This window comes from Capra hircus, unplaced genomic scaffold, assembly GCF_001704415.2.
Source record: "Capra hircus breed San Clemente unplaced genomic scaffold, ASM170441v1, whole genome shotgun sequence".
NCBI classification, from domain to species: domain Eukaryota; kingdom Metazoa; phylum Chordata; class Mammalia; order Artiodactyla; family Bovidae; genus Capra; species Capra hircus.
In genome coordinates this window covers 9,492-30,674 of record NW_017189569.1, presented here as the reverse complement: position 1 = coordinate 30,674, position 21,183 = coordinate 9,492, and the positions used below count along the sequence as shown (strand labels likewise).

General features: G+C 40.9%; 1 protein-coding gene across 1 annotated transcript; it reads left to right on the top strand.

Moving 5' to 3' along the window:
* The first annotated feature begins 14,581 nt into the window (after nucleotides 1-14,581).
* LOC102175840 (uncharacterized protein CXorf66 homolog) lies at nucleotides 14,582-17,524 on the top strand. The gene is made up of 3 exons (XM_005700436.2): nucleotides 14,582-14,669; nucleotides 15,343-15,499; nucleotides 16,672-17,524. The coding sequence occupies exons 1-3, from the start codon at nucleotides 14,582-14,584 to the stop codon at nucleotides 17,522-17,524; spliced, it is 1,098 nt and encodes a 365-aa protein (XP_005700493.2).
* The last annotated feature ends 3,659 nt before the right edge of the window (nucleotides 17,525-21,183 follow it).

The window sequence follows — 21,183 nt, the reverse complement described above, 5'->3', positions numbered from 1 at the left end:
TGGCATCACAAAGAGTTGGACACGAATGAGTGACTGCACTGAACTGAACTGAACTTGATTGTTCTCTTTCCTTTTTGACTCTTCCTTTGCTTCACTGGTTCATCTCTATCTATTTCATCCCTGTTCTCTTCTTTATATAACTCTGAATCTCTTTGGGTGTTCCTGGATGTAGAGAGTTGTTTCTTCGTTAACCTAGGGATTTTCTCTTCTGTGCAGTATGGATGGAGAAGTCTTGAAGCTACTGTAAGAGGAGGACCAAAACCCAGAGGCAGGAGGCTTAACTCTGGAATTTTAGAACATCAGAGTACTCCTGACTCCAGGGAACATTAATAGAGAAGAGCTCACCCAAAAGCTTCCATACCCACTTTGAAACAAGATCCACCCAAGAGCCAACAAGTACCAGCAAAAGACACACCATGCTAATTCTCCAGCAAAACGGGAACACACCACTGAACATTAAAGCCATGCCAAACTCACAGACACCCCAAAACTCACTACTGGACACTTCAATGTACTCCAGAGGAAAGAGATCCAGCTCCACCCACCAGAACACAGACACAAAGCTCCCCCAACCAGGAAACCTTGACAAACCACTGGTCTAACCCCACCCACAGGAAGCAGACTCCACAAGTAAAAGGAATCATGAACTTCCAGCCTGCAGAAAGGGCACCCCAAACACAGGAAACTAAACAAAATGAAAAGCCAGACAAACATTCAGCAGGGGAAGGAACATGATAAAAGCCCAAGCCAAACAAAAGAGGAGGAGATAGGAAGTCTACTTATAAAAGAATTCAGAATGATGACAGTAAAGATGATCCAAAATCTTGAAAACAAAACTGACTTACAGATAAATAGACTAGAGACAGGATGGAGAAGATGCAAGAAATGTTCAACAAGGGCCTAGAAGAAACGAAGAGTCAATCAGTAACGAACAATGCAATAACTGAAATTAAAAGCACTCTGGAGGGAAGCAACACTAGAATAACTAAGGTAGAAGAGAGGATAAGTGAGATGGAAGATAGAATTGTAGCAATAAATGAAGCACAGAGGAAAAAAGAAAAAAAGAATTAAAAGAAATGAGGACAAACTCAGAGACATCTGGGACAACATTAAACGCCCCAACATTCAAAGCATAGGTGTCCAAAAAGAAGAAGACAGAAAGAAAAGGCATGAGATATTAGTCAAAAGCTTCCTTTAAATGGGGAAGGAAATAGCCACCCAAGTCCAAGAAACTGAGAGTCCCAAACAGAATAGTTCAGTTCAGTTGCTCAGTCGTGTCCAACTCTTTGTGACCCCATGAACAGCAGCATGCCAGGCCTCCCTGTCCATCACCAACTCCCGGAGTCCACCCAAACCCTTGTCCATTGAGTCAGTGATGCCATCCAACCATCTCATCCTTTGTTGCCCCCATCTCTTCCTGCCCTCAATCTTTCCCAGCATCAGGGTCTTTTCAAATGAGTCAGCTCTTCACATCAGGTGGCCCAAGTATTGGAGCTTCAGCTTCAACATCAGTTCTTCCAATGAACACTCAGGACTGATCCCCTTTAGGATGGACTGGTTGGATCTCCTAGCAGTCCAAGGGAATCTCAAGAGTCTTCTCCAACACCACAGTTCAAAAGCATCATTCTTCAACGCTCAGCTTTCTTTATAGTCCAACTCTCACATCCATACATGACCACTGGAAAAACCATAGCCTTGACTAGACAGATTTTGTTGACAAAGTAATGTCTCTGATTTTTAATATGCTGTCTAGGTTGGTCATAACTTTTCTTCCAAGGAATAAGTGTCTTTAATTTCATGGTTGCAGTCACCATCTGCAGTGATTTTGGAGCCCAGAAAAATAAAGTCAGCCACTGTTTCCCCATCGATTTCCCATGAAGTGATGGGACCAGATGCCATGATCTTAGTTTTCTGAATGTTGAACTTTAAGCCAACTTTTTCACTCTCCTCTTTCACTTTCATTAAGAAGCTCTTTAGTTCTTTTTCACTTTCTGCCATAAGGGTGGTGTCATCTGCATATCTGAGGTTATTGATATTTCTCTCAGCAATTTTGATTCCAACTTGTGCTTCTTCCAGTCCAGTGTTTCTCATGATGTACTCTGCATATACCCAAGGCAAAACACCACAAGACACCTATCAGTCAAAGTAAAAAGAAAAAAAAAAAGAAACACAAAGAGAAAATATTAAAAGCAGCAAGAGAAAAGCAACAAACAACACACAAGGGGATCCCCATAAGGATAATATCTGATCTTTCATTAGAAACTCTTCAGACCAGAAGAGAATGGCAGGACATACTTAAAGTGATGAAAGAGAAAAACATACAACTAATATTACTCTACCCAGCAAGGATCTCATTCAGATATGAAAGAAAAATCAAAAGCTTGACAGAACAGCAAAAGCTGAGAGAATTCAGCACCACCAAACCAGCTCTTCAACAAGTGCTAAAGGATCTTCTTTAGACAGGAAACACAGAAAAGGTTTATAAAATCAAACCCCAGACAACAACATAAATGGTAATGGGGTCATATTTATCAATAATTACCTTAAGTGTAAATGGGTTAAATGCTCCAACCAAAAGACAAAGCCTGGCCAAATGGATACAAAAACAAGACCCCTATATATGCTATCTACAAGAGACCCACCTCAAACCTAGGGACACATACAGACTGAAAATAAAGAGCTGGAAAATACATTTCATGCAAACGGAGACCAAAAGAAAGCAGGAGTAGAAACACTCATATCAGATAAAATAGACTTTGAAATAAAGACTGTGATAACAGACAAAGAAGGACACTACATAATGATCAAAGGATCAATCCAAGAAGATTTAACAATTATATATATATATATGCACTCAACATAAGAGCATCTTAATACATAAGGCTAATGCTAACAACTATGAAAGGAGAAATTAACAGTAACACAATAATAGTGAGGGACTTTAATAGCCCACACACCTATGGATACATCAACCAAACAGAAAATTACCAACAAACTGTAAATGATACAATGGACCAGATAGACTTAATCAATAACTACAGGGCATTTCACCTCAAAACAATGGATTTCACCTTTTTCTCAAGTGCACATGGAACATCCTCCAGGATAGATCACATCCTCAACCATAAATCTAGCCTTGGTAAATTTTTAAAAGTTGAAACCATTTCAAGCATCTTTTCTGATCACAATGCAGGAAGATTAGATGTCAACTATGGGGTGGGGAGGAGAATCTATTAAAAAACACAAACATGGAGGCTAAATAGCACACTACTGAATAAACAACAGATCACAGGAGAAATTTTAAAATGCATAGAAACAAATGATAATGAAAACACAACAACCCACAACCTATGGTATTAGGTAAAAGAAGTGCTAAGAGGGAGGTTCATAGTCATACACGCCTACCTCAAGAAACAAGAGAAATATCAAATAAACAACCTAACTTTACACCTAGAGAAACTAGAAAAAGAAGAACAGAAGAACCCCAAAGTTAGTAGAAGGAAAGAAATCTTAAAAATCAGAGCAGAAGTGAAAAAGAAATGAAGGAGACTATAACAAAGATAAACAAAACTAAAAGCTGGTTTTCTGAGAAGATAGATAAAATAGACAAACCGTTAGCCAGACTCATTAAGAAAAAAGGGAGAAGAATTGAATCAATAAAACTTAGAAATGAAAATGGACAAATCACAACAGACAACACAGAAATGCAAAAGATCATAAGAGACTACTATGAGCAATTATATGCCAATAAAATGGACAGCTTGGAAGAAATGGACAAATTCTTAGAGAAGTATAACCTTCCAAAATGGAACCAGGAAAAAATAGAAGATCTTAACAGATCCAACACAAACACAGAAATCAAAGCTGTAATCAAAAATCTTCTAACAAACAAAAGCCCAGGACCAGATGGCTTCACAGGTGAATTCCACCAAAAATTTAGAGAAGAGCTAACACCTAAACTACTCAAATTCTTCCTGAATATTGCAGAGAAAGGTAAACTCCCAAACTCATTCTATGAGGCCACCGTCACCCTAATACCAAAACCAGACAAAGATGCCACAAAAAAAGAAAACTACAGGCCACTGTCACTGATGAACATAGATGCAAAAATCCTCAACAAAATGCTATCAAACACAATCCAACAACATATTAAAAAGGTCATACATCATGACCAAATGGGCTTTATCCCAGAGATGCAAGGATTCTTCAATATTCACAAATCAATCAATGTGATACACCATATCAACAAATCGAAAGATTAAAAACCATATGATTATCTCAATAGGTGCAGAGAAAACCTTTGAGAAAATTCAACACCCATTTATGATTAAAAAAAAAAAAAACTCTCCAGAAAGCAGGTATAGAAGGAACATACCTCAACATAATAAAAGACATATATGGCAAACCCACAGCAAACATTATCCTCAATGGTGAAAAATTGAAATCATTTCCTCTAATATCAGGAACAAGCCAAGTTGTCCACTTCCACCACTACTATTCAACATAGTTTTGGAAGTCCTAGCCACAGCAATCAGAGAATAAAATAAATAAATGAATAAAAGGAATCCAGGTTGGAAAAGAAGTAAAACACTCACTGTTTGCAGATGACATGATCCTCTACATAAAGAACCCTAAAGACACCAACAGAACGTTACTAGAACTAATCAATGATTAACTGATTCATGTCAATGTGTGGCAAAAACCATCACAATATTGTAAAGTAAATATCCTCCAAATAAAATAATTTAAAAAAAATGAAAATAAACACTGGACACACACACACACAAACCAACTACAGATCAAGGGTAATCTCCAGGAGTCCCTGCTTTGAAGAGACAGTCCTTTTGCATGCTCTTGTGGCACTGTGTCTTGCAACATCACAGCCTGCATATGATATTACACACCCTGAATATGTGCATACTAAGTACTTCAGTCGTGTCCGGCTTTGTGCAACCTTACACAGAGAAAATAATGAACAGAAAATAATAACCGCATATACATACACACACACACACACACAAAACCCCACGTCAGATCAAGGGTATTCTCATCCAAGAGTCCCTACTTTGAAGTTCAGTTCAGTTCAGTTCAGTCGCACAGTCGTGTCCAACTCTTTGTGACCCTATGCACTGCAGCACACCAGGCTTCCCTGTCCATCACCAACTCCCAGAGTTTACTCAAACTTATGTCCATTCAGTCGGTGATGCCATCCAACCATCTCATCCTCTGTCATCCCCTTCTCCTGCCACCTTCAATCTTTCCTAGCATCAGGGTCTTTTCAAAAGAGTCAGTTCTTCACATCAGGTGGCCTAAGTATGGGAGTTTCAGCTTCAGCATCAGTCCTTCCAATGAATATTCAGGACTGATTTCCTTCAGGATGGACTGGTTGGATCTGTTTGCTGTCCAAAGGACTCTCAAGAGTCTTCTCCAACACCACAGTTCAAAAGCATCAATTCTTTGGCACTCAGCTTTTTTTATAGTCCAACTCTCACATCCATACATGACTGCCACTTTGAAGAGACAGTCCTTTTGCATGTTCTTGTGGCACTGTATCCTGCAACATCACAGCCTGCATATGACATTTCACACCCAGGGTACATGCATCCTAAGTCACTTCAGTCATGTCTGACTCTGTGTGACCTTACAGACTGTACCCTGCCAGGCTCATCTGTCCATGGGATTCTCCAGACAGGAGTACTGGGGTGGGTTTCTGTGCCCTCCTCCAGGGGTCTTCCCAACCTAGGGATTGAATCCACATCTCTTACATTGGCAGACAGGTTCTTTACCTCTAGCGACACCTGGGAAACCCATTATATAACTTTCACTATGTTGTGCTGTGCTTCTTTTTAGCTGCTCAGTCATGTCTCACTCTTTACAATCCTATGGAATGCAGCCCACCAGACTCCTCTGTCCATGAGGATTCTCCAGGCAAGAATACTGGAGTGGGTTGCCATGTCCTCCTCCAGGGGATCTTCCCAACCCAGGAATTGAACCCAGGTCTCCCACATTGCATGCAGATTCTTTACCATCTGAGCCTCCAGGGAAGCCCAAGAATACTGGAGTGGGTAGCCTATTCCTTCTCCAGGCGATCTTCCTGACCTGGGAATCAAACCTTGGTCTCCTGCATTATAGGCAGATTCTTCACCAGCTGAGCTACCAGGGAAGCCATTACATAACTTGATGATTTATTATTTCTGTGACTGTCTCTCCCCTTAGATTTCCAAATCTTAAATGCAGGGGCCATGATTGTTTGAACCTTCCTTATAACACAAGGCTTCCTGTCTCATAGATATCCAAAATGATTTTGATGAAGCAATGAATCATCCTTGCTACCTCTCTCTCCTTCATGCCCCATGGCCTGCCTTTCCTCAAGTCCTAACCACATCAAAACTCCTCAAATGCATTGATTACTCTCCATCTATACCACTCTGCTTCAAGCCACCATCCTCTATCAGCTGGATGAAACAGCCTTCTAATTACCTAAATTACTTCAAACCCAGGATTCTGGTACCCATACAACAGCCAGACAGGTTTTTCTAAAATGGAAATCTGATCATGTCACTCACTAGCCAGAAAGCCTTTAGTGGAGAAATAACTCCAAAAAGAGTGAAGGGATGGAGCCAAAGCAAAAACAATGCCAAGTTGTGGATGTGACTGGTGATAGAAGCAAGGTCTGATGCTGTAAAGAGCAATATTGCATAGGAACCTGGAATGTTATGTCCATGAATCAAGGCAAACTGGAAGTGGTCAAACAGGAGATGGCAAGAGTGAACATCAACATTCTAGGAATCAGCAAACTAAAATGGACTGGAATGTGTGAATTTAACTCAGATGACCGCTATATCTACTACTGTGGGCAGGAATCCCTTCGAAGAAATGGAGTAGCCACCATGGTCAAAAAAAGTCTTAAATGCAGTAATTGGATGCAATCTCAAAAAAGACAGAATGCTCTCTGTTCGTTTCCAAGGCAAACCATTCAATATCAAAGTAATCCAAGTCTATGTCCCAACCAGTAACACTGAGGAGCTGATGTTGAAAGGTTCTACGAAGATCTACAAGACCTTTTAGAACTAACACCCAAAAAAGATGTCCTTTTCATTATAGGGGATTGGAATGCAAAAGTAGGAAGTCAAGAAACACCTGGAGTAACCGGCAAATTTGGCCTTGGAGTACGGAATGAGCAGGGCAAAGACTAATAGAGTTTTGCCAAGAGAATGCACTGGTCATACCAAACACCCTCTTCCAACAACATAAGAGAAGGCTCTACACATGGACATCACCAGAGGGTCAACACCAAAATCAGATTGATTATATTCTTTGCACCCAAAGATGGAGAAACTCTATACAGTCAGCAAAAACAAGACTGGGAGCTGACTGTGGCTCAGATCATGAACTCTTTATTGCCAAATACAGACTTAAAGAAAGTAGGGAAAACCACTAGACCATTCAGGTATGACCCAAATCAAATCCCTTATGATTATACAGTGGAAGTGAGAAATAGATTTAAGGGACTAGATCTGATAGATAGAGTGCCTGATGAACAGAGGTTCATGACATTGTACAGGAGACACGGAAAAGACCATCCCCATGGAAAAGAAATGCCAAAAAGCAAAATGCTGTCTGGGGAGGGTTACAAATAGCTGTGAAAAAAAGAGAAGTGAAAAGTAAAGGAAAACGGAAAATTATAAGCATCTGAATGCAGAGTTCCAAAGAATAGCAAGAAGGGATAGGAAAGCCTTCCAAAGATATCAATGCAAAGAAATAGAGGAAAACAACAAATGGGAAAGACTAGAGATCTCTTCAAGAAAATTAAAGATACCACGGGAACAGTTCATGCAAAGATGGGCTCGGTAAAGGACAGAAATGGTATAGACCTAACAGAAACAGAAAATATTAAGAAGAGACGGCAAGAATACACAGAGGAACTGTACAAAAAAGATCTTCAAGACCCAGATACTCACAATGGTGTGATCACTCACCTAGAGCCAGACATCCTGGAATGTGAAGTCAAGTGGGCCTTAGAAAGCATTACTACGAACAAAGCTAGTGGAGATGATGGCATTCCAGTTGAGGTATTTCAAATCCTGAAAGGTGATGCTGTAAAAATGCTGCACTCAATATGCCAGCAGATTTGGAAAACCCAGCAGTGGCCACAGGACTGGAAAAAGTCAGTTTTCATTCCAATCCCAAAGAAAGGCAATGCCAAAGAATGCTCAAACTACCCCACAATTGCACTCATCTCATACGCTAGTAAAGTAATGCTCAAAATTCTCCAAAGCAGGCTTCAGCAATACATGAACCATGAACTTCCAGATGTTCAAGCTGGTTTTAGAAAAGGCAGAGGAACCAGAGATCAAATTGCCAACAACTGCTGGATCATCAAAAAAGGAAGAGAGTTCAGAAAAACCTCTATTTCTGCTTAATGACTATGCCAAAGCCTTTGACTGTGTGGATCACAATAAATTGTGGAAAATTCGGAAAGAGATGGGAATTACAGACTAGCTGACCTGCCTCTTGAGAAACCTATATGCAGGTAAGGAAGCAACAGTTAGAACTGCACATGGAACAACAGACTGGTTCCAAATAAGAAAAGGAGTACGTCAAGGCTGTATATTCTCACCCTGCTTATTTAACTTATATGCAGATTACATCATGAGAAACGCTGGGCTGGAGGAAGCACAAGCTGGAATCAAGATTGCCGGGAGAAATATCAGTAACCACATTATGCAGATGAAACAACCCTTGTGGCAGAAAGTGAAGAGGAGCTAAAGAGCCTCTTGATGAAAGTGAAAGAGGAGAGTGAAAAAGCTGGCTTAAAGCTCAACATTCAGAAAACTAAGATCATGGCATCTGGTCCCATCACTTCATGGGAAATAGATGGGGAAACAGTGGAAACAGTGTCAGACTATTTGGGGGGCCTCCAAAATCATTGCAGATGGTGATTGCAGCCACGAAATTAAAAGACGCTTACTTCTTGGAAGAAAAGTTATGACGAACCTAGATTGCATATTGAAAAGCAGGGACATTTCTTTGCCAAAAAAGGTCTGTCTAGTCAAGGCTATGGTTTTTCCTGTGGTCATGTATGGATATGCGAGTTGGACTGTGAAGAAAGTTGAGCACCAGAGAATTGATGCTTTTGAACTGTGGTGTTGAAGAAGAGTTTTGAGAGGCTCTTGGGCTGCAAGGAGATCCAACCAGTCCATTCTAAAGGAGATCAGCCCTGGGATTTCTTTGGAAGGACTGATGCTAAAGCTGAAACTCCAGTACTTTGGCCATCTCATGCGAAGTGTTGACTCATTGGAAAAGACTCTGATGATGGGAAGGATTGGAGGCAGGAGGAAAAGGGGACGACAGAGAATGAGATGGCTGAATGGCATCACCGACTCGATGGGCTTGAGTTTGAGTGAACGCCGGGAGATGGTGATGGACAGGGAGGCCTGGCGTGCTGCAGTTCATGGGATCGCAGAGTGTTGGACACGATTAGTGACTGAACTGAACTGAACTGAACTGAAAGTCTTTAGCTCTAAAGAGCTAGAGTCTTTAGATCAAGAGAAGCCCAATAAAAAGTTTGAGGGATATTCAAAATCTTAATTTAAGTAAGAAAAATTCCTACAAACTTGTACCCTAGGATGATTAACTGCTATCAGTTCAGTTCAGTTCAGCTCAGTTGCTCAGTCGTGTCTGACTCTTTGCGACCTCATGTATCACAACACGCCAGGCCTCCCTGTCCATCACCATCTCCCGGAGTTCACTCAAACTCATGTCCATCGCTTGGGTGATGCCATCCAGCTATCTCATCCTCTGTCTTCCCCTTTTCCTCTTGCCCCCAATCCCTCCCAGCATCAGGGGCTTTTCCAATCAGTCAATTCTTCCCATGAGGTGGCCAAAGTATTGAAGTTTCAGCCTCAGCATCAATCTTTCCAATGAATACCCAGGTCTGATATCATTTAGGTAAGACTGGTAGGATCTCCTTGCAGTCTACGGGACTCTCTAGAGTCTTCTCCAACACCACAGTTCTAAAGCGTCAATTCTTAGGTACTCAGCTTTCTTCACAGTCCAACTCTCACATCCATACATGACCACTGGAAAAACCATAGCCTTGACTAGACGGACCTTAGTTGGCAAAGTAATGTCTCTGCTTTTCAATATGCTATCTAGGTTGATCATAACTTTTCTTCCAAGGAGTGAGCGTCTTTTAATTTCATGGCTGCAGTCACTATCTGCAGTGATTTTGGAGCCCAAAAAAATAGTCTGCCACTGTTTCCACTGTTTTCCCATCTATTTCCCATGAAGTGATGGGACCAGATGCCATGATCTTCATTTTCTGAATGTTGAGCTTTAAGCCAACTTTTTCACTCTCCACTTTCACTTTCATCAAGAGGATTTTTACTTCCTCTTCACTTTCTGCCATAAGGTGATGTCATCTGCATATCTGAGGCTTTTAATATTTCTCCCGGCAATCTTGATTCCAGCTTGTGCTTCTTCCAGCCCAGCGTTTCTCATGATGTAATCTGCATATAAGTTAAACTAGCAGGGTGACAATATACAGCCTTGATGTACTCCTTTTCCTATTTGAAACCAGTCTGTTGTTCCATGTGCAGTTCTAACTGTTGCTTCCTGACTTGCATACAGATTTCTCAACAGGTAAGTCAGGTGGTCTGGTATTCCCATTTCTTTCAGAATTTTCCAGTTTATTGTGATCCACACAAAGGCTTTCGCATAGTCAATAAAGCAGAAACAGATGTTTTCCTGGAACTCTCTTGCTTTTTTGATGATCCAGCGGATGTTGGCAAGTTGATCTCTGGTTCCTCTGCCTTTTTTAAAACCAGCCTGAATATCTGGAAATTCACAGTGCACATAATGCTGAAGACTGGCTTGGAGAATTTTGAGCATTATTTTACTAGCATATGAGATGAGTGTAATTGTGTGGCACTTTGAGCATTCTTTGGCATTGCCTTTCTTTGGGATTGAAAAGAAAACTGACCTTTTCCAGTCCTGTGGCCACTGCTGAGTTTTCCAAATTTCCTGGCATTTGATGTTCAAGCTGGTTTTAGAAAAGGCAGAGGAACCAGAGATCAAATTGCCAACATCCGCTGGATCTTGGAAAAAGCAAGAGAGTTCCAGAAAAAAACATCTATTTCTGCTTTATTGACTATGCCAAAACCTTTGACTGTGTGGATCACAATCAACTGTGGAAAATTCTGAAAGAGATGGGAATACCAGACCACCTGACCTGCCTCTTGAGAAATCTGTATGCATGTCTGGAGCAACAGTTAGAACTGCACATGGAACAAAAGACTGGTTTCAAATAGGAAAAGGAGTATATCAAGGCTGTATACTGTCACCCTGCTTATTAACTTCTATGCAGAGTACATCATGAGAAATGCTGGACTGGAAGAAACACAAGCTGGAATCAAGATTGCCGGGAGAAATATCAATAACCTCAGATATGCAGATGGCAACACCCTTATGGCAGAAAGTGAAGAGGAACTAAAAATCCTCTTGATGAAAGTGAAAGTAGAGAGTGAAAAATTTGGCTTAAATCTCAACATTTGGAAAATGAAGATCATGGCATCTGGTCCCATCACTTCATGGGAAATAGATGGGGAAACAGTGCAAACAGTGTCAGACTTTATTTTGGGGGCTCCAAAATCACTGCACATGGTGGCTGCAGCCATGAAATTAAAAGACGCTTACTCCTTGGAAGAAAAGTTATGACCAACCTAGATAGCATATTCAAAAGCAGAGACATTACTTTGCCCACAAAGGTCCGTCTAGTCAAGGCTGTGGTTTTTCCTGTGGTCATGTATGGATGTGAGAGTTGGACTGTGAAGAAGGTTGAGCACCGAAGAATTGATGCTTTGAACTGTGGTGTTGGAGAAGACTCTTGAGAGTCCCTTGGACTGCAAGCAGATCCAACCAGTCCATTCTGAAAGAGATCAGCCCTGGGATTTCTTTGGAAGGAATGATGCTAAAGCTGAAGTTCCAATACTTTGCCCACCTGATGCAGAGAGTTGACTCACTGGAAAAAACTCTGATGCTGGGAGGGATTGGGGGCAGGAGGACAAGGGGACGACAGAGGATGAGATGGCTGGATGGCATCACTGAGTCGATGGACGTGAGTCTGAGTGAACTCTGGGAGTTGGTGATGGACAGCAAGGCCTGGCATGCTGCTATTCTTGGGGTCGCAAATAGTCGGACACGACTGAGCGACTGAACTGAATTGAGTGCAGCACTTTCACAGCTTCATCTTTCAGGAGTTGAAATAGCTCAACTGGAATTCTATCCTCTCCACTAGCTTTTTTCATAGTGATGCTTTCTAAGGGCCACTTGACTTCACATTCCAGGATGTCTGGCTCTAGATGAGTGATCACACCATCGTGATTATCTGGATCTTGATCTTTTTTGTACAGTTCTTCTCTGTATTCTTGCCACCTCTTCTTAATATCTTCTGCTTCTGTTAGGTCCATACAATTTCTGTCCTTTATTGAGCCCATCCTTGAATGAAATGTTCCCTTGGTATCTCTAATTTTCTTGAAGAGATCTCCAGTATTTCCCATTCTGTTGTTTTCCTCTATTTCTTTGCATTGATAGCTGAGGAAGGCTTTCTTATCTCTTCTTGCTATTCTTGGAACTCTGCATTCAGATGCTTATATCTTTCCTTTTCTCCTTTGCTTTTCACTTCTCTTCTTTTCACAGCTATTTGTAAGGCCTCCTCAGACAGCCATGTTGCTTTTTTGCATTTCTTTTCTATGGGGATGGTCTTGATCTCTGTCTCCTGTACAATGTCACAAACCTCCATCATAGTTCATCAGGCACTCTGTCTATCAGATCTAGCCCCTTAAATCTATTTCTCATTTCCACTGTATAATCATAAGGGATTTGATTTAGGTCATACCTGAATGGTCTGGTGATTTTCCCACTTTATTCGATTTTAGTCTAAATTTGCCAATAAGGAGTTCATGATCTGAGCCACAGTCAGCTCCCGGTCTTGTTTTTGCTGACTGTATAGAGCTTCTCCATCCTTGGCTGCAAAGAATATAATCAGTCTGATTTCGGTGTTGACCATCTGGTGATTTCCATGTGTAGAGCCTTCTCTTATGTTGTTGGAAAAGGGTGTTTGCTATGACCAGTGCATTCTCTTGGCAAAACTCTATTAGCCCTCGCCCTGCTTCATTCCATACTCCAAGGCCAAATTTGCCTGTTACTCCAGGTGTTTCTTGACTTCGTACTTTTGCATTCCAGTCCCCTATAATGAAAAGGACATCTTTTTGGGGTGTTAGTTCTAAAAGGTCTTGTAGGTCTTCATAGAACTGTTCAACCTCAGCTTCTTCAGCATTACCGGTTGGGGCATAGACTTGGATAACTGTGATATCAAATGGTTTGCCTTGGAAACGAACAGAGATCATTCTGTCTTTTTTGAGATTGTATCCAAGTAGTGTATGTCGGACTCTTTTTCTGACCATGGTGGCTACTCCATTTCTTCTAAGGGATTCCTGCCCACAGTAGTAGATATAGTGGTCATCTGAGTTAAATTCACCCATTCCAGTCCATTTTATTTCGCTGATTCCTAGAATGTCGACATTCACTCTTGCCATTTCTTGTTTCACCACTTCCAATTTGCCTTGGTTTATGGACCTGACATTTCAGGTTCCTATGCAATATTGCTGTTTACAGTATCAGACCTTGCTTCTATCACCAGTCACATCCACAATTTGGTATTCTTTTTGCTTTGGCTCCATCCCTTCATTCTTTCTGGAGTTATTTCTCCACTGATCTCCAGTAGCATATTGGGCACCTACCAACCGAGGGAGTTCCTCATTCAGTATCCTATCATTTTGCCTTTTCATACTGTTCATGGGGTTCTCAAGGCAAGAATACTGAAGTGGTTTGCCATTCCCTTCTCTAGTGGACCACATTCTGTCAGACCTCTCTGCCATGACCCTCCTGTCTTGGATTGCCCCACACAGCATGGCTTATTTTCATTGAGTTAGACAAGGCTGTGGTCCGTGTGATCAGTTGGCTAGTTTTCTGTGATTATTGTTTCAGTGTGTCTGCCCTCTGATGCCCTCTCCCAACACCTACCATTTACTTGGGTTTCTCCTACCTTGGACAAGGGGTATCTCCTCATGTCTGCCCCTCTTTACCTTGAAGGTGGAGTAGCTCCTCCTAGCCCTCCTGTGCCCACGCAGCAGCCACTCCTTGGATGTGAGGTAGCTCCTTGTGTGTTTAACCTCTGTAACACACAATGACTACTATAGGGCTGTTAGGTACCTCCTTAATAAATTAAAGTAGTTCTTCAGTATCTAGAACTAACCCATTTTCTCTGCCTTCTGTGCTTAATAATGTCTCAAACTTTTTGATTCAAATTTGATAGAATATTTGATGCAATGGAGAAGTAAGTGATTAAAAGTCTTTTCATAATATTTGTACACAGGAGCTCATGCCTCTCCATGGTGAGATTATGCTGTCAGGATATGACATAGAATGATTATGAAGTCATAGCCCCCTAAAACAAGCTGAGCCATGTTAAATTCAGCAGTTTCCTTGGCAAATGAAACCTATCAACAAAGTCCTGGACATGAATCTCTTGATTTATGTCCTCCTTTTATCAATTTGGACAAATAGTTGTTTAGATAGAAATGAAAGTAATGGCTCTGCTTCTGCAGGTATGTCCCTAACATTAAAAGCGAGAAATTATTATCTGTTATTTTAAATACATTCAAGTACTTAATTAGACAATCTAACTGTGTTTAAGAAATCTGCTGTTTCTTCTAGGTTACTATGAGTAGGTCTTCGAGAATTTCTAGGACAACATCTGAGAGTTTTACTTTCGTGTAAAAATTCCAAACAACATCGAAACATAAAGAGTACAGCCATTTCATTCCCCTTCCCCACCTAATCCACCAACCCCTGCCCCCATTCCCACAAGCCAATCTAGAAAATTCTATGTGAATGAATGTAGCATGGTACCTAACACATACTACATTCCAAGAACGTTTTTTTCTTGTACCATGCTCTTTCCCAACATACACATTCACACACACATCAACACTCAAGTGAATTCACATGCTCAAAAACCTAGGTCATGAGTTGAACAAGCCACAATGTGGGGTAACCTAGGTAATTATACTGATTAGCCAGAGATAGCTTCAAGATTTGGCTTCTAGACTGTGGCTGACTGGGAACATGACAGAGGGAGGAAAATGACAGTGGACACTTATTATGCTTAAAGAAATAATTGATGAGATTTGACTTTGACCTATAGTAACAAAACCCCATCAAAATGGAAGCAAATTTGATTATGTAGGACATGTTCTGATGATACATTTTCTTTCACAGTATCTACACATGCTGAATCCAAGCAAGGCAGAATACAGGGAATAAGGAAATATCTACTCATTGTCCTAACTGTTATCCTCATCATTGGCTTTATTATCAGATGTTATTTCTTTATTCAGTATATCCGTGTGGGTGAGGAATCCCATAGAGCAACAATGTAAGTCTTACACCTCTGAATTAAAAATAAAAGGGGTGGGGTGTGGGGTGCACACTTGGTTCTTCACTATAACTCCCAAAGCAGCAACATAAGTCTTACACCTATGAATTAAAAATACAAGGGGCAGGGTTGGCGGGGTGGGGGGGGGGTGGATTGCGTGCATGCACGCCTGTGCCTGCACACACTCATGCACATACACGTAGACTGGTTCACTGTTGTTATGGTTACTTAACATCAACTTTAGACTTCAAAAGAGCTACCAATATCTTGTGGGTTGGATATGTTCACTTAAATGAAGCTCTTAAATGATCTCAAGTACATTATCAACTTTAGCCAAAACTATCTCCTATTCATGATTCAGTTGAATCCCAGGCTGATAAATTCATTCTAAATTGAGTCTAGAAAAAGAGGGAATGACTATATAAATAAGACAGAATTAAAATCTTCTCAGGGGAGAGAGAAGGAGTTGGGTCTCTGCATTCCAAAGATAGTAACACATTTTGAATAATCTATCATTTTAAGATGTAATAACATGAAAAATTATTAATGGTGTTCAGTGACCCTAGTCCCTGCCTTTCATGTAGGAGGATCAGGCTGGCTCTGACATACTGGGTCCCTAAAAATTTCCCAATCCAAGGACTGGTGACCAAATATACAACTGTTCTATTCCTTTGGTTTTAGAGTAATCTTGTGAGGATAAATAAGAATGGTTACAAAATTTCATGGTGCAAATATGATAGGAAAATAATCAATTTGGTTTAAAGACTTTTTTATGTGACAAGTTGTGACATTTGTGCCTCAGTTGCATATCAACTTGTGGCTTTTTTATAAAAAGTTTAATTTCTGGAATAGATAAAATTCTTTCTCTCCCTCTCAGCAGTAGATTTGAAACAAGTTTGTGTCATTCCATACATGACTACATGGTTATCTATTGTGGTTGAAACAGCAAAATTAAGAAAAAGAAAAAGCATTCAACATGAGTTCAAATCTGTAACCTGAGTCATGGTTTTCACCACACTCCACTTATTTCTGTGTTCAATTTTCCTGCTAAAGCCAAAAAATAAAAAAATAAAAAAAAAGTCTAAACTGACACAATAGTCCATGTTTTCCGGTGATAGCAGGAGTACTCTCCTGATTTAAATCGTCATACTCCAAATCTTCTGTATTTTCAGGGTCAAGAAAGAAGGCATTACCGAGGCATCATCCACGTCATCTAAAATATCATTCACTGACTCCAAGCTACTGACTGCTGATCCAGGCAATCCAGAAAAACAATCCATACTGCCTAGTATAGATAAATCATCTGGGCCCTCAAGTCCACAAAAAGCCTCTGTACCTTCAAGAGCAAAAAAGTTAGTCAGGCCCTCAAGTCAAAAAAATCCATCCAAATCATCAACTCCCAAAAGAGAGTTAGGATCACTCCCCCAGAAAAAATTGCATAGAACACGCAGTCCAAAAAAGGCACATAGGCGGGCTCATGCCCATAAGCATATCAGGTCAAGTCAGGTCAGTCCATCCTATCCAAACAGGGCCATCACGCCAACTTGGCCATCAAGTCTACAATGTCTGGCCAAGCCAACCAAAACTTCTCCACCCTATCTAAAGAGTCAAAGCGTCCCTGAGCAATCAAGTGTAGCAAAAATGACCAAACTTCAGAGACATCGTAAACTAAAAAGCCCGGCTAGTGAAGATAGTGCAGAAATATTATCTAGGCCTCAACCAGTGAATTTTTGTCAGTGCTACACAGAAAAATGCCTTGTTTGCAGTGCTTCTTCTGAGCTATTCATCACTCATATTTCAGAAAGGAATATGAAGCATGTTCGAGTTCCAGATTTTTCACGTGAACTGAAACACTTTTACAAGTCATTTCACAAGACAGAGCCCAAAGATAATGCACTGTATGGCAACATGAATGACAGCCATTTCATAATATGTAACAGTGATGATGAGAGTGACAAGGAAATGACTATTATGTGCAATATAAAATGCAAGGAAGCCATCTACAAAACCTCCCAAAATAATTAAGGCCTCAGGAAAAAAACAGAAAAGTACCATCTATGTAGAAGAAGCAAACTTCTAACAACTGTTATATTCTCACCATATTTAAGAACCTGGTAGAGGAAAACTCCACTTGAAGTTTTCACTATTGAGATTAGACCTATCCATCTTGAGGCAATTTACTTGAAAAACAGTAAATAAATGTGTGACATAATAACTGATTTTTTTTGTAATTATTATTGCATTTTAGAGATATATACCTCTTTTGGAGGTATCTTAGATCTGCTTGGGAAAACTCCAGGAGATGATGAGGGACAGGGAAACCTGGCATGCTGCAGACAAGATTTAGTGACTGAACAACAACAACAGTGTAGATCTGGTCACTTGGATGGGCTTCCCAGCTGGTGCAGTGGTAAAGAATCTGCCTGCCAATGCAGGATATGTGGGTTCAATCCTTGGGTCATGAAGATCCTTTGGAGGAGGAAATAGCAACTCACTCCAGTATTCTTGCCTGGGAAATTCCATGGATAGAGGAGCATAAAGTGCTATAGTCCATGGGGTCACAAAGAGTTGGACACAGGCACACACTTGGATGGGAACCGTAATCAAACACACACAAATATAGAAAGGTATTGTAAGATGGGTACCCTGGGCTCCTCTTTCCCTTGGATTAGCCCTCAATTGAAGTCTCAATCCAACTTTTTTTTTGTAATTTTGACATAGTGTCCTCAGAATTTAAGACTGCCTTTCTGTGGTGCCCAGTGTGTGGTGGAAATGGCTCTGTGTGCTTGGTTCTGGCTGCATTGTGGAAATTCCTGATAGTCATTTCCTTTTTTAAAAAGTGTTTACTTGACCATGCCAGTTCTTATTTCAGTTCAGTTCAGTTCATTTCAGTTCAGTCGCTCATCGTGTCCGACTCTTTGCGACCGCATGAGTCGCAGCACGCCAGGCCTCCCTGTCCATCACCAACTCCCGGAGTTCACTCAGATTCATGTCCATCGACTCAGTGATGCCATCCAGCCATCTCATCCTCTGTCGTCCCCTTCTCCTCATGCCCCCAATCCTTCCCAGCATCAAAGTGTTTTCCAATGAGTCAACTCTTCGCATGAGGTGGCCAAAGTACTGGAGTTTCAGCTTTAGCATCATTCCTTCCAAAGAAATCCCAGGGCTGATCTCCTTCAGAATGGACTGGTTGGATCTCCTTGCAGTCCAAGGGACTCTCAAGAATCTTCTCCAACAACACAGTTCAAAAACATCAATTATTTGGCGCTTAGCCTTCTTCACAGTCCAACTCTCACATCCATATATGACTACTGGAAAAACCATAGCCTTGACTAGTCGGACCTTAGTTGGCAAAGTAATGTCTCTGCTCTTTAATATGCTATCTAGGTTGGTCATAACTTTCCTTCCAAGGAGTAAGCGTCTTTTAATTTCATGGCTGCAATCACCATCTGAAGTGATTTTGGAGCCCCCAAAAATAAAGTCTGACACTGTTTCCACTGTTTCCCCATCTATTTCCCATGAAGTGATGGGACCAGATGCCATGGTCTTCGTTTTCTGAAGGTTGAGCTTTAAGCCAACTTTTTCACTCTCCTCTTTCACTTTCATCAAGAGGATTTTTAGTTCCTCTTCACTTTCTGCCATAAGGGTGGTGTCATCTGCATATCTGAGGTTATTGATATTTCTCCCAGCAATCTTGATTCCAGCTTGTGTTTCTTCCAGTCCAGCGTTTCTCATGGTGTACTCTGCATATACTTTAAATAAGCAGGGTTCTTATTTACAGCATGCTAAAGTCCAGAAGGAGCTTTGTGAATCTAGTTGGGGAACTTGCTTTGACTCAGAACAAGAGTGTAATCAAGAAGTTACTTGAAGATTGACAGATATTTAAAAATATTGTCTCAGCTAGAGACAGATGAGTAACCAGATATACGAAAACACTTGAAGGCAATGGCCTAGAACTGATCATGAAGCAGATCCCAAAATGACAGGCAGTGTCTGAGAGACACTAGCAAGGATATAGATCAAAGATTGTGGGAGAGAGACAGGTCAATAACAGTTAATGCAAGTGAATGATGACTCCTCAAACCATAACCTGATTGTCATGGATGGGCCACGGTTAGTCAACATTCTTGCAGATGTAAACCGGGATTCAGAGAGATGGCAGGTTGACTAACTTGCCGCCTTCAGGACCATAGTTTGGCTAAGTGCTGGTGATCTAATAAAAATTTCTCATGGTTTCTTTTGTTAATATCATTTATTCCTATAGCTTTAAAGTAATCAGGATATGTATGGCTATTTTGTCCTCATAACAAATCTGAAAGAAGAGACAGGCGTCATCTCCCACTGATAAAGGAAATTTGCATATTGGGACTCACAAAATGGAGGCAGCCAGAGTGTCCCACGAGCAAATTGAAACCCATGTCAGCCACACTCACAGGAAACACCTCACTGTCTAGGAAACCTAACATACATTAATCACAATCATCCAACTCAACTTTTGCTAGCTTATCTTACCCTAGAAAATAGACCCACTAGCCTTATCAGGAAATCCTTGACCTCTTAGCCAATCATGCCCTATTTCTACATCACCTCTCCTAATGCTCTGTAATACCCATTCTTACTAAAATCCCTCTGGAAGAGTGTTCCGCTGCTTGTGAGGCACTGTGCACCCCTAACTCATGGGTTGTTTTCTCTCAAATAAAGGATACTGCATTAATTATTAAATTGTACTGTTTTTGTCATTTGACAGATTAACAAACTAAGGTCACAAAATGCTGAAATGACCTACCTACGTCTACAGTTAAGCAGGAATTTGATGTGAGGGCCATCTGACTCCAGTAGTCATGTATTAATGTGAGAGTTGGACCATAAAGAAAGCTGAGTGCTGAAGAATTGATGCTTTTGATCTGTGGTGTTGGAGAAGACTCTTGAGAGTCCCTTGGACTGCAAGGAGATCAAACCAGTCAATCCTAAAGGAAATCAACCCTGAATATTCATTAGAAGGGCTGATACTGAAGCTGAAGCTCCAGTAGTTTGGCCACCTGATGCAAAGAACTGACTCGTTGGAAAAAGACCCTGATGCTGGGAAAGATTGAAGGCAGGAAGAGAATGGGATGACAGAGCATGAGATGCTGCATGGCATCACCGACTGATGGACATGAGTTTGAGCAAGCTCCAGAAGTTGGTGACAGACAGGGAAGCCTGATATGCCGCAGCCCATGGGGTCATATAGAGTGGGACACGACTGGGCTATTGAACTGAACTAAAGTGAACTTGGAAAACTATAGGACATTGATTGAAGAAACTGACGATGACACAAACAGATGGAATGATATACTGTGCTCATGGGAGTTTAAAGAATTACTATCATTAAAACGACCACACTTCCTGGGGCAAATCTACAGATTCAATGCAATCGCCATCAAAGTACCAATGGCATTTTTCACAAATCTAGAACAAATACTTGTTCATCTACCTTTGTAAACAAAATGACCTCATGCTGACCTATATACATCCAGGATCCAAAGCTATAAAATAAAAAAATAGGGAATTCCTTGGTGGTCCAGAATCCACTGGTTAACCCTCGTTTCTTTCACTACTGTGGGACAGGATTTGCTCCGTGATTGGGGAATTAAGATCCCACAAACTGTGTGGCGTGGCCATGAAAAACCTTAGCTTTAACCAGA

Bases quoted from the DNA above. Each gene is read 5' to 3' on its own strand.
- LOC102175840 (XM_005700436.2), top strand. From the start codon at position 14,582: ATGAATCTCTTGATTTATGTCCTCCTTTTATCAATTTGGACAAATAGT. The intron at 14,670-15,342 runs GTATGTCCCTAA...TTTCTTTCACAG, and splicing joins TAATGGCTCTGCTTCTGCAG to TATCTACACATGCTGAATCC. The intron at 15,500-16,671 runs GTAAGTCTTACA...CTGTATTTTCAG, and splicing joins GAATCCCATAGAGCAACAAT to GGTCAAGAAAGAAGGCATTA.